At 36.6% G+C, this 13,903-nt stretch overlaps 2 protein-coding genes, 1 non-coding gene and 1 pseudogene across 3 annotated transcripts in view; 3 read left to right on the top strand and 1 right to left on the bottom strand.

The window, feature by feature from the left end:
- The first annotated feature begins 3,256 nt into the window (after positions 1-3,256).
- Positions 3,257-4,785, top strand: LOC140836373 (glycosyltransferase 6-like; annotated as a pseudogene).
- Positions 4,786-6,408: 1,623 nt separating this feature from the next.
- Positions 6,409-6,482, top strand: TRNAT-AGU (transfer RNA threonine (anticodon AGU)). Its single transcript has one exon. It is a non-coding gene; the product is annotated as a tRNA-Thr (tRNA).
- A 3,373-nt stretch (positions 6,483-9,855) lies between these two features.
- Positions 9,856-11,936, top strand: LOC140836372 (uncharacterized). The gene is made up of 4 exons (XM_073201847.1): positions 9,856-10,142; positions 10,675-10,825; positions 11,024-11,094; positions 11,530-11,936. Exons 1-4 carry the CDS (start codon positions 9,936-9,938, stop codon positions 11,755-11,757), a joined length of 657 nt encoding a protein of 218 aa, XP_073057948.1. The 5' UTR covers positions 9,856-9,935; the 3' UTR covers positions 11,758-11,936.
- A 26-nt stretch (positions 11,937-11,962) lies between these two features.
- The window catches only part of LOC140836371 (BTB/POZ domain-containing protein At3g49900-like), a 2,667-nt gene continuing 726 nt past the window's right edge, over positions 11,963-13,903 (bottom strand). The window contains exons 3-4 of the mRNA XM_073201846.1: positions 12,926-13,432; positions 11,963-12,803 (exon numbers count right to left, since the gene is read on the bottom strand). Of these exons, the coding sequence (XP_073057947.1) occupies positions 12,063-12,803; positions 12,926-13,432 (1,248 nt within the window). The 3' untranslated portion in view covers positions 11,963-12,062. The remainder of the gene's footprint in view (positions 12,804-12,925; positions 13,433-13,903) is intronic.

Below are 13,903 nucleotides of genomic sequence, written 5' to 3'. Positions count from 1 at the left end.
GAACAAAGATTAGATCGAATCTAAAGGGAAAAAGGAAGAAAAAGAGAAGAATGGAGATTTATGAGCTTTAAGACTTTTTCTGAACTTCCACTTAATTTGCTTGTCACCACCACCTAGGTGAGAATTTGACACAGGCACATTCTTTCAACCAGTTTTTTTTTTTTTTTTAAAAAAAATTAAACTTCATTGTTACAAGTCCAGAAGTCCCGATCGAGTTCGTAAAACATTTCAGACTTTTGATATTTATTAATTATTATTGTGATATATTAATTATTATTGTTATTGTCCATACAATCCCTAATTTGTCTCAAAAGTCGAGAGTTGATTTTTTCCACTCTTGATTTTTTAATATTATACCATGCATACATGTCTCTGTGTTTTTGTGTGTGATCAAGTGTAACTTTGTAGTATAATTTGATATTTATCCACATCACTCAGTCAAGCTATCCGATTTTGAATTGTAAACATTTGAACATTCTCTCATTCAGTAAAGTTGTTAGGCTCTACCAACAAGCTAATGTTGCTATTTGGACCACAATTCTCACACGTAATATTATAGTAATTAATTTATTGTCTGGGCCGGTAATTTTGGGGGCTTTCTCTTTACCTTTATTTATTTGTTTAATCATTTTTTACCTATTTTTTTAGACTCACTTTATACATACATATACATAAAACTATCAAAGTTAATGATTTCAATGATAATATGTCTCACTGAAGGAGGCTTATCATCAAATTTACATGTTATGAATTAATCAACGTTTAAATTTAAGTGGTACATGCTCATTGTTCTCAAACGTGGTACGTGGGAGGCGGACGGTCACCAGACACTTACATTTGGACTCAAAAAAACATGAATTAGATTTTATTATTATTATTGTCTTCTATTAAAAAAAAAAAGACGCCTGATTTTCCCAATCAATCATAGCAATGGACTCAAAATTCCGAATGCAAACATATATTTTATTTTTCCATAGGTCTACAAAAATCAATAATTAGTCAACCGACGAGCCTCAAGAAAAGTTAGATAATTACCCAATGAATGAAGCTAGCTTCCACACTTAATTACTTTCCAGCGCTTGTGTCGTGTCCCCTTTTTAAGACATTTCAAGAAATTAGGGGCTATCATATTTTCAAATTATCGAACAAATATATACTGTATTCATTTCTTTAAGTTTTCGTGTTATTTTGATTTTAATAATATCTCCTTCATTAAATGAGACGTTTTGATGCAAACCCCTCAAACGCGTACATCATCCCACACGATAATTTTTAACTCACCTATAAAATAGAGAATAACTCTTTTGGTGCAGTAGTTTATCGAATTTTAGTTCATTAATTTCTCAAACTTTCAGTTTAGTGTAAAAACTTTTAACTTCCCATTATTTTGGTCAAACGCTACTTATCGCTATGATGAAATATGATTAAAATGCAATTAGAAAAACGAAGTCACTAAAGCGAAACCAAATTTTCAATATTGATGAAACAAAACTCTAAATGAGATAAGTTAGTGGAAAAAATAATAATTTTCTAAAGTGTTTTTGACCAATTAAGAAAGAGTAGGTCTCTTGTGAGACGATCTCACGAATCTTGATCTATGAGACGGGTCAACCCTACCGATATTCACAATAAAAAATAATACTCTTAGCATAAAAAAATAATATTTTTTTCATAGATGACCCAAATAAGAGATATGTCTCACAAAATATGACCCGTGAGACCATCCCACATATGTTTTTGCAATCAAGCAAAATGGAATATTAAGTAATGCATCATCTTTCAGTCAACCTTTTCGTGTGTAAATTTGTCAAATGTTTACATTCATAACATTGACTCCACCGTCACACATTAAAATCCAAGTCTCCAACATTACACTTTCCGAGTTCACTACTTCACATTTTATTAAGTTAGCACCAAAACCACTTGATCTATATAAAATTAACTCCACTCCAAACTTTTTCCACATACCATATCAGCAAACAAACCATTAGATTAGAAAATTAAAATGTCTAAAGCTACAGCCACGCGGGTATTGTTCCTAATGGCACTCCTCCTCTTCTCCAGCTCCTCTATATCCTCTCTCCCTCTTCATATCGATCAAGAGGAAACCAAACAAGAGGTATGGCATCAAGTTTTTTCATAAAAATAAACTATTTCATTATTTATTCATCCATTATAAGTTAACAAAACTATGTCTCGATTGGCCTGTATCCGACCCCGTGTGGTAAATTCCAAATATCTGCATGTAGATGTTTTAGGGGTGTTTAATTTGTAACCTTTTAAAAAAAGATTATTGTCCAAAAATTTGTGAAGGAAATCCAATAATCAATTTTTTACATGTTACAAACACTCTATTTTATAGGCATAGCATCAAACTTTTTGTCTAAACATTTTGACCATAATTTTTTTTGGGAAAAATTTCATCACTTAAATTTATATATTGGTTAAGGTACTAGAGGTGGAAAATAGCTGCAAGGGAATTGGAGATGAAGAATGCTTGATGAGGAGGAGTTTGGCTTCTCATCTTGATTACATTTATACCCAACAAAACAATCCGTGAAGATCAGTTTCAGAAAAATATATAATCTTGTTTCATCATGCATGCTTAAATTACATTACATTATGGTTCGGCTTTTGTATATTGGGGTCACTTAACTTAATAAATTTTTATTATAAAAAGTTCTTTAAAATGTTCCTAAAACAGCTTTTAGAATCAGATATGAAAATTATGAATTCTAATAATGCCGTTTGATTTAACAATTACATCAGACGACTGGTTTTTCAAACACTTCGAGATTGTCCATTTGTCGAAGAGTTAATTCTAGATAGATATTGTGATATTTTTGAGTCACATGATAGCACAAGGAGTATTTATTGATCCTAATAAAAATGAAGCTTTTATCATTGTATATTTCTTTCTATATATCTTTAGTTGCGACGGCCACACCCTGTCGACATGTACGATGTTGACTTCACAATTCACATGCCACTACTAAATTGGGCCCATCCCCACGCTTAAACATATTGTTGTTTCAGTTTTCAGAATCTAGAAAGCCTTCTTCTAAATTGGCCCAATGGGCTCATAATAACTTAATGTATCCTTCTTAAATAGTTTTTAAATTTCACGAAAATGTTGAGGCCCAATTTATGGTTTTGTTCAAAGCCATTGTCCCAGGTCGAGTTAAGCCCGATTGGACAAGTATTATGCGATTTTTTTAATAAATATAAAACGGGCTTAAGTGAAATTTCAGTTCTCACACACTTTAATGGACAGAGATTGTGTATTCTTCATAAAAATCACAAGGATTTTACATTCCAAAATGTTTCCTTGGCGTTTTATCATGCCGCAATAGTAAACCACTGAGATTAAAGCAAATCCTGCGATCTTTTTTTTACCCTGAAATCTTATCCCCTTCTCCAAAATCCCCTCAAAATCAACCTCCATCCATGGCCAAATCTGTTGTCCAAACAAAACCTTCAAATCTTGGTAAAGATACGTCTTTTTGTATAGCATCTGCGACGGCAATTCTAATGTTCTGTGCCCTGTGGATCTTTACGGACCCGTTCCCTAGTTTTTCCACCTTACTCTCGACACCCAACGAAATAAACTGCACAGACGGTGCTCAAATCCTGAACATGAGTCAAGAAATTACAGAAAAAACATTCTATGATGACCCAAAAGTCGGTTACACCATGGATAGACCTGTGATGGAGTGGGATGAAAAGAGAAGGGAATGGCTAAAGAATCACCCCGCTTTCGGGCCAGGGGTCGAGACCCGTGTGCTCGTCCTGACGGGTTCTCAACCAACTCCGTGTAAAAATCCTGTAGGGGATTATTTGCTTTTAAGGTTATTCAAGAACAAGGTTGATTACTGTAGAATTCATGGCTATGGTGTTTTCTACAACAACGCGATTTTGAATCCAAAAATGCGCTCCTTTTGGGCCAAGATTCCGGTAGTCCGAGCCGCCATGGTGGCCCACCCGGAAGTGGAATGGATCTTTTGGGTCGATTCGGATGCCATTTTCACAGACATGGAGTTCAAGGTTCCACTGGAGAGGTACAAAGATCATAACCTCGTCGTTCATGGCTGGCCCAATTTGATTTACGAGAAGAAGAGCTGGGTTGGAGTGAACGCCGGTATTTTTTTGATTAGAAACTGCCAATGGTCCATGGATTTCTTGGATAAATGGGCAAGCATGGGTCCAAACAGTCCAGATTATAAAACATGGGGCAAAATCTTGAGATCAACCCTGAAAGACAAATTGTTCCCCGAGTCAGATGATCAGTCGGCGCTTGTTTATTTACTATTGAAAGAGAAGAAGAAGTGGGGCGACATGATTTACGTAGAAAACGAGTACTTCTTGCATGGATACTGGCGTGAAATCGTCGGGAAACTCGACAGCATTGATGAGAAATACGATGAGGCAGAAAGACGAGCGCCGGAGCTTAGGAGGAGGCACGCGGAAGCGGTGACGGAGAGCTTCGGGGCGGCGCGAGCAAGTCACGTGTCGGTGGGGTGGCCTAGGCCTTTTATTACCCATTTTACTGGATGCCAGCCGTGTAGCGGGGAGCATAACCCAGAGTACGGGGAAAATTCTTGCAGAGTGGAGATGGAACGAGCTCTGAATTTCGCAGATAACCAGGTGTTGAGAAATTATGGATTCGGGCACCCAAATGTTAAGGATGGCTCCACCGTTAGGCCAATTGCCGTTTGATTTTCCCGGTAATGAATCCGATTTGCTCATCTGAGGCTGGAAATCATGTGATTTGTTATCTTTTTCTTTTTTTAAAAAAAATATATCGTGTGTAATAAATGCAGAAGTTGTTAAATGTTAGTTTCATCTTTCGACTGATCTTGTTGGATGATTACTTTTTCGTGAAAGATGAGATATTTCTTCCCACAGTAGCTTCAATCAACTCGAGTTAATTATTAATCATAAGCTACTTGAGTCGATTAATGGCAAAATTGATTATTTTTGAATTTGCGATTGAAGATTTGTTGACAAGTCTTGCTGAAACTTTAACTTTTTCTTTTAAAAATTTCTATGTTTTACTGATACCATAGTTAATTTTAAACCATATAACATAAATTTTGAATAATGTCAGTGGGGAAAGAAAAATATATTGATTGTAAATATATTTTATAAGTAAGATAATTAGATTCAGGTAATATTTATAATGTCCACCAAACAAGTGTATATTGTAAATAAAATTATTTTTGAATTTTACAACTGATTGAGTCAATAGGTTTCATACAGTAAAATGGTTTCAAAACGCGTCAAAAAATCAAAACAGAGCAATAATTATCTTAGAATTCCCTCATATTTAATTAATATAGAGTACACCAAATAAAACTCGTGAAATTTAAGAAGAATGTGGTCGGAAGCGTGGATAGAGACAGTGTTGGGTGTCGGCAAGGTATTAAGGATTGGTGCACCAAATTTGATCGTGCTCGAAAAGTGAAATTACGCCATTACTTTGAAAAAAGGAATGTAGAGGATGAAGGATACAGAAATCCCGGATGCGTTAACCTTTTACTTTCTCGAGTGGATTAAAAATCCGTTAATCAGGGAGCGCCTTTGGTACGAGGATAGGATATTGGGAAACTTGACTGAAAATTTTGGCCACTAAAGAAGTTTGAATTGAAAGGGGTGTAACGACACACTTTTAGCCACAAAGAGAATGAACATATAAGATTGGAAATGAAAGATATTTTGTGGAGATGATATTGGGGCTGTAGGTAAAAGGGCAACATCGAATGTGACGAAGCATGTGGAGCAGCTGCCATTGTCACATAAAAATGGAGGGAAGGTTTGAGCGAGTGAACGGTGGTGATTCAATGCGCATTAATATTGGTGGTGTTAATGGGGACCGCTAGCTGATTGATTGTGGCATCATGTCGTCGGCTTTGGGAAGAGTGAAAGAGAGCATGAACATTTTTTTTTACTACTGTTGCAAATCATGATATTCATTCAAAAAATTTATGATTATTACGCAAACAATCATATATTTCATCGACTCGAATGATCGGATGTTTGATTCAGTCTTTTTTGTTGATAATTAAAGTAGAAATTAAATGTTTATGTTACTTAAAGAGTAATAGTTTGCCTGAATATTAATTAAGTAGTGCAACACCTTTTAAAAGTATTTTGCACTACTTAGATTTGCCCCCAAAGAAATGGGAAAACGTTGTCATAGTAATGAAGTATAATGCTCTTCCCGCAAAGCCAGTGTGGTCGTTTGAAAGAAATTATAACAAGTAAATGACAATAAATTATTGAAAGCGAGACAACATGGTGGGAGTGGATCCCAGCAAAAATCACCTTAGGCCTAGCATTTGTTGCTACACGTGATACACATGATCGTATTTATATATATCAAACAAGTTGTCTATAGTTGTCAGCCAAGCTCTCGTAGCTCAGTTGGTTAGAGCACCCGTTTAGTAAGCGGGAGGTCTTGAGTTCGACTCTCAACGAGAGCAACTTTCCTCGTTTTGTTTTTGTTTTTGTTTTCTGGCAGTTCGGTCCTTCTAGGGGTTTCAAACGTTATGCCGATTGCCGAACAACGTAAAAAATTTTGTGTAATTTTCTGACAAAGCAAATTTATTTCAATGTCGTCTTCACTGGGTTGAAGCTACGGCCGCTGCAACTCCATCACCTTTCTTTCTATGGCTTCTGCTCGTGTTACCTTCTGTCTTTCCTTCAATCAGCTCCGCCGCGGAATTTTCTTTAGGTTTGCATCTACTAGGTTTCTAATTATTTTCATTCCAAGGATTCTTTTTTAAGTAGCTCTTCCGTGAGAAGTAAGATATTCGACACCAGTATGCTAGCTGTTAGAGTTGGGACTTTAAACTGAAAAATAAATATTGTGGTTACAGATTGAAGTGTGACAATATTGATCGATTTAGTTTCAAGTTTTGTTTTTGTGGTTTGTGATTCTAGGTTCGCGTAGTGCGAAGATCATCTTTTTGCAAGCTATTAATTTTCTTTTCGGAAGTAGGGCTTACTATCTTCCCATAATTTACATAATTGAGCACTCGAGTTCTCGATATTTTTGGCTCCCAGGAATTTAGGTCATAATAGAACACTGGGAATGTATCCTATATTCAAATAAGAGTCTTATGATGAGCATGACATATATAGCTTAGTAATAAGTTGTTAGATACTGTCTAATGGTCTTCTTCTTATTATTCTTTTTTAATGATGGGCGTGCATTTGCCATTTTGTCGATAAGTGCGTGGATGGGTGGAAAGATGGACTCGCAAGGGGAAGCATGCGATAATGGAAAAATGGTTTCATGAAACACAACATCTCGGGAAACAAGAATTCTTTTTGTGATTAAATCATGTGCTTTATACCTTTTTTAGAACTGGAGTATCCAAGAAAAACACAAGCGCTAGCTCGGGGAGCAAATTTATCCCTATTGGGCAATGTGGAAACATAACAAAGACAACCCAAGACTCGGAAGTGAGAGTAAGAAGGAGGAGCACCGAACAAGGCTTCAAATGGTGTCTTGTTGGATAAAAAAAGTGTTGGAGTACGATTGATGAGGTAAGCTGCGGTGAGGACACAATCACCCCAGTATTTATCAGGTAGAGATACCTGAAACTTTAAGGAGCGAGCAACATCGAGAGTATGATGGTGTTTACGCTCCACAAGACCATTTTGTTAGGGGGTATAAGGACATGAACTTTGACGAAAAATAATCAAAGCATGAAACATATACATGCATTCATGTTGGAAGAATTCCATCGCGTTGTATGTCCTAATGACTTTGACAGTAGCGGAAATTTGAGTTTGAGTGAGGGCTAGAAATCTCTTAATCATTGGCAGAACATCTAGCTTGGAGTGCATTAAGTACACCCATGTTGCTCTTGTGTAGTCTTCTTGATGGTAAGAAAATATCGTTCTCCATTGTATGTGGGTGTGTATGGAAGGGTCTCCATACATCCATACGAATCAATTGAAAAACAACGGATGAATCTATTGATATTTTCTTAGGAAAACACATGCGAGTTTGCTTAGATAAAGGGCAAATGTCATAATGAGACAAACCAGAAATATTTGGCAAGAAATGTATCATTTTCATTCAAGTCAAAGAGATATGTCCTAGACGTTGATGCCACAAAGTTTCCTTACATCAGTGGTTTGTGTACTATTAACGGCTGAAAACAATGAACTAAACAGAGGAAATCGAGAAATAGATGATGTGGAAGTATAATATGCATCCAGGAGCTTCAAGCTTGAGTTGTCTAGATAGTAAAGTCTTTGCTATTCTCTACCAATCTCCATTATCTTCTCATTTGAGAGGCCCTAAAACACGCAAAATTGTGGAAAAAAAGTGACAAAACAATTATGATTTTTAGTGAATTTAGAGATGGAAAGAAGATTATGACAAAATTCTGGAACAACGAGGACATTTGTGAGAGTAATGATTTGATTGATAGGGAAGGTGCCAAGGCTATTAATTTTGGTGGCACTACCATTTGGCAATTGTATTGATTTCGTGGCACTTGCACAAGATTTAAGAACATGTGCCAATCCATTAAATCTAATCATATGATCATTAACACCAGAATCAAGTATCCATCAATGTGAGATAAGAGTTACAAGACTATCCAGTACCTTTCATGCTTGTAGTGGCGACGTTTTGTTCCCCAATCATGGGTTCCTTTACAAGAAGTTTCAAAATGACAGCATACTGATCAGGTGTAAAGAAGGATCATGCACCTTTGGCCACATTTGGTTGCCCAACTTCATTAGTTCAGACAACCGAAGTATTAGCCTGATCAGTGTGCAACCGTGGCACTTGCACTAGATCTTGTCGAGGCCCAAGAGCTCGTCGGAGATTCGTCCGAGCTTCTAGGTCCGTGATTCATTAGCAGCGCTGAGTGTCCAAAAGAAGAATGTCCGGGCAAGGGGCTTGGAAGGTACTTTCGAGACGATGGAGGACATAATGGGAAGAATTTGTTAGACCTTCATCTGTTAGAGTGGTATCCAAAAAAAAATTGGTTGATTAAGGATTTAGGTTTTTAGGAGGGAGGAAGAAGAAACAGATTTGGGTTGGATCAAATCTTTAGCTAATCTCAACTAACAAAACAAATATCGAAATTGTATTTCGCATTGTAGATGGATATACGATGGTTGTGTAATGGAAGTCATGTATGCATCATTTACCTTGAGAGTTTCTCAAAGATTTTTATTGGGAACTTTCACATTTTTCATTTAAAGTATAGTAGGGTTATATATATATATGATTCGATCTAAACCACAGTTTGGATATCACTTGTATAATAGAAGTCATGTATATTTCTACAATTTATGATATTGTTCACTTTAAACCTAAACACTCGTGAATTTGATTTTTTCTTTACCTAAAAAGTTTCATACAAATATATGATAAACAACAATTTCTACTTCGTATGCCCATTTTGTATTTTTAATTAATAACATGTCCAAATATATTATATTATCTATACTATATTATTAATTGTGAGGACCTCATAGTAACTACCTGAAGAGGACACCAATTTTTTTTTCTATTTTTACCCTTATATGATACTAATATTACACTTTTGTTTTTTGTTTTTTTTTTAAATTTCAACACACACTTTTATTTTTATTTTTTTTATTTCAACCATTAAATATAAATGTAGTCCTTCCAAAATTTGTCAAATTTCAATTTAGTACATCGATAATAATAAAAAAATTTGTAAACACACGCAACGCGTGTGCATAGTAACTAATATATATTAAGAATACTCTCTCATTAAAAGAAAATTAATAATAATACATTTATTTATTTATACAAAAAATAAATTATAAAACGTAAATTTTAGTTCGATATAATTATTAAAACAAATTCGCTATTTGTCGAATTGCTGAGGCTGCGCCGCTGAATAATTGAAAGAGGAGCAAAGGTACTAAACCGGAGGATGGGCAACAGTCGGAGAAGCAGCAGCAGTGGAGAGGAAGACGGAGACGCCGAGTGGAGGGCCGCCATAGATTCTGTAGCTGCCGTCGCCACCTTTAGCAAACCAAAATCCCGCAGTGTTCTTACATCCTTCGACCGCCTAGAGACTTATGAAGACGAAGAACAAGGAATTCGCAAACCCCAAAAGATCAAACACTACCAAATAAAGGTATCACTTTGATCACACCGATGCATCAAATATTCCTTATTCTGCTTCCTTCCAAGCCACTACATAGATGCGGAAGATAAAAGGAAAAATTGAAGTTCGATATAGCACGCACCCAGTTGCGCTACAATGTCAGGAGTATCACTAAGCTGAGTTACGTTCACCTCTTAATTTGACGCTACAGTGAGCGAGAAATGCCAAAAATAGCATTTTTATGAATTTTTTAAATAATTGCCTAATTTTAAAGAGGATGTCGTTCAAGTGTTTGATTTCTGTTTTGGTTCTGTGAGGATGGACATTAACCGTTAATTTCCTTCAGTGTTTGCGACTGGAAAGCTATAGCAGTATGGGCAAGATCTTCGTGCATAATTTAGTTAAAAATAGTACATTTGATAGTGTTTAAAATTTTGAATATTGTAGTCATCTATAATTATACCATGGAACCCTTACAAATGCATCGTTAGGGCGTGCTAAATTGCATAATTCTCTTTATATAATTATGCCGTTGGCCTCTCTTTGTCTATCTTTGCTACAGGCGCGAAAGTTACTGGATGAGATATTAGATAAGACTCTGGAAGTGGTGCCATATACAAATCATAATACTCTGGACAAAACATCCACTCCGAATGATGGTGGAGTTCGACTTTTTAAACACGCTCCTCCTGGGATAGTTTTTGATCACATAGGTAAGGAGTCATCTGACGATAAAAATTTTCCAACTATTTCTGTGCGTGTTTCATTAAAGTACCTTGAATTTGTCTGCCTAGAGATGCTTACCAAGTAATCTTTGAAGTGCAATCCGGGAGCATTTTCTCTTCAGAATTGTGAATTGTTTTTGTCATTGTTGATTCTTGTTTGATGTTAGAAGTTTTTTATGTAACCAGATGAGCTTCATGGACCCAAAAAAAAACCGAAAATTCTCCCCGGAGAAGAGCTCAGTGAAAAATCAAAGAAGGTGAGCATTTCTCTGATTTTGGCTACAATTTTAAGAAGTCACTTCCCCCAAAAGTTTGAGCTCGATAGAAATGTTGACAACAAAAGGTTTTTATTTTAACATGCCTCCTCACGTGTAGATCTGGAACAGAAAAAATTTATATCCATGATAATTATCCAATGTATACAAGTTCACGTGGTTTAGTATTGGGTAACAAAGGCCCATTAAATTATCCTTAATACCATCTTAATCAAATATGAAGGGGATTGTGCACTAGGAGTCATGAACTTTTACATCCTAGAGCTTTGTATATTTGTTTGGAATCATTTTTTCCCGAAAGCTCGAACTTTTGGGAGGTGGTGAAAACAATTAATTGATGCTCTACAATGATTAACAGTCCAACTCCAGGTGAATTTTTATTTTATTTGGACTATGTTTTTTCACAATTTTTCGTAGTTCAAGAAACAACTTCAATCGGTGGTTGTCGATGGGGCTGATATTGTTATCGCATCAAGGGTTGCATGCCAGAAGTCGTTGGCTAAATTTGAAGCTAGAGAAGCAGCAGTTAAGGCAGCCGCAGAGAGAGAGGAAGAACGGGTAGCAGAGCTGAAAAGGATTAGAGGAGAAAGATGGCTTCCTTCAGTAGCCAGGGATATGAGAGTGAACACCCAAAATGGGAGATAATGTACTTTAATAGTTGCAGTATCTAGTCCATGTTCAAGATTTTTCCTAACCAGGTTTTGGGATGAGAAAAGAATGTTGAAGCTTATGCCAGGGTAAAGTTTGGTTTAAGTATCGTTGTAATTCATTAAACCAACACACGCTTTTATGATTGTTGAGCATTGCAGAGCTCCACTCATGCATTTACTTTTGGACTAATTAAACGTCATTGGGACAAATTAATCCATTCATTCAACTCAAATAAACAAATACCGTTTGGGGTTTATGCACACTGGATTCAAACGGCTTGGTCTAAATTTAACAGATTCTTACATCGAAGAATTGGAACGAGAACGACTGTGAAAAGCTTGATCCTTTCTCGTGATAACAATTTCGTCAATTCCATCATCTCTCTTACCAGAATTTTCAACATTTGGAGATCCTTTAGTGTCACGCTTCTTCTTTGAAACCAAACTTTGTAACCGAAACGCACTCTTCAATCCATGCATTAATCTCCGACCCAGATTCTTTTCAACACTTCGAGCCCCCTCAAACGACTCCTCTGATGAAGAAGAGCCTTCTGCCCCGATTCTATTCCCGATATTTAGGACACGTGAAGCAGAAATTGAACCCATCTGTCCCCTGTCCACCTTGTTTCCCTCCGAGCTGAAACGAAAGCTTGCAGACCGACCCGAATTAATAATATTCGAATTCTCCACTTCACTCAACAGTTTCCTCATGCCACTCAGCTCTTTCTCCAACGACTGGATTCTCGAATTTGTCGTGGTCATTACGTTCTTGAGCTGAGTCGCTTGGCGGAGTGCCGCATCGCGCTTAAGTATGGCACCGAGTGTGACTGGGTCTTTCGGTTGGTGATTTTTGTCGGATTGGTTGGACAAGATGGAGCGCCGAGTGTTCAGCTGCTCGACGAACATGGCCTGGACGACGAATCTGAGCGGCATTCTGGGATTCTGGACTGCGTGCATGAGGATTCGGTGGGATAAGATGCTGCAGTCTATGTAGTTGCACATTCGGGTTTTCTGGTCCTCCGATACAGTTCTATCCTTCTCCTGCGTAATTCACAAAAGGATCGGACTTTAACATACAATAATGAAATTTGTTCCAAAGATGGTTCCCTCTGTTTGAATTAGAATCAAAATTATTTCTAATCATGAATTTATCTTAATTGTACCTTCATGTAAAGGTCAATGATTGTGTAAAGAAGATCGTGACTCTCAGTCAGGCGTTGACTCATGGACTCCAAAATCAACTGCAAATCCTCAACACGCAAGCTCATGACGTCGTCCAAACATTCTCCTTCACCGATCAAACTCAACGCCTCGATGCATCTGCTGACAAGAGCCGCCGTCATCTCCGCCTCCGGAAGCAGCGGAAAGCATGACCGCAACACAATGGACGCGTATTCCTTGTTAACGGTAACAACACGGCAGAAATAGGCTTCCGTTTTCTGCTGCAAATTCTCGTCCCTCGGGCCACAAACCTCCGTCATCTCCAGCAACTCCGCGGCAGTACGGAGTGCGGCGACGTTGAACGGCGTTATGGCAATGTAAGATCCGTTACAGAAGTCCGTTATCAAGGCGAAGGTTTCGGACGTTATGTTCAACGGCGGGTTGAGGGTTATTTCCGTGAATTTAGTGAGCTGCCGTTTCAAGTAGCCACTCCTCAGTATCAAGACTTGCTGCCATCGAGGAAATAACAGTTAAATGCCGCATTTAATTTCAAAAACACAATTCATGGCACATTATTTTATTTTTATTCACAAGGGTATCTATTTTATCTTAAATTAATTAATATCTAATTTTAAATAAATTTAATATAACTAAATAATTTTACCCATAAATCATGTCATATAATGACATATAAATTTATCGCAGTTGTTTAAAAGTTTTTGAATTTCAAATTTAAATAAAAAAAATTTCCCTTGGTTTTAGCTTATTTATTAATCATCATCCTAGAGTATATAACTTTCCATCCCAAATTCAAATAAATCCATCTAAACACAACTTCAAAAAATCAAATCGTAATACTGTCTCTTGTTTTTTTTTTTTAAAAAACACCGATTTACCTATATATTAAAATAATCGAACATCAGTAGTCTCAGATTAAATTACTTTAATCTAGCCAAATCTGTGCATAACCTACCCACTTT

Source organism: Primulina eburnea, chromosome 7, assembly GCF_022965805.1.
Source record: "Primulina eburnea isolate SZY01 chromosome 7, ASM2296580v1, whole genome shotgun sequence".
Classification (NCBI taxonomy): Eukaryota; Viridiplantae; Streptophyta; class Magnoliopsida; order Lamiales; family Gesneriaceae; genus Primulina; species Primulina eburnea.
This window is presented reverse-complemented; position numbering and strand designations above follow the sequence as displayed.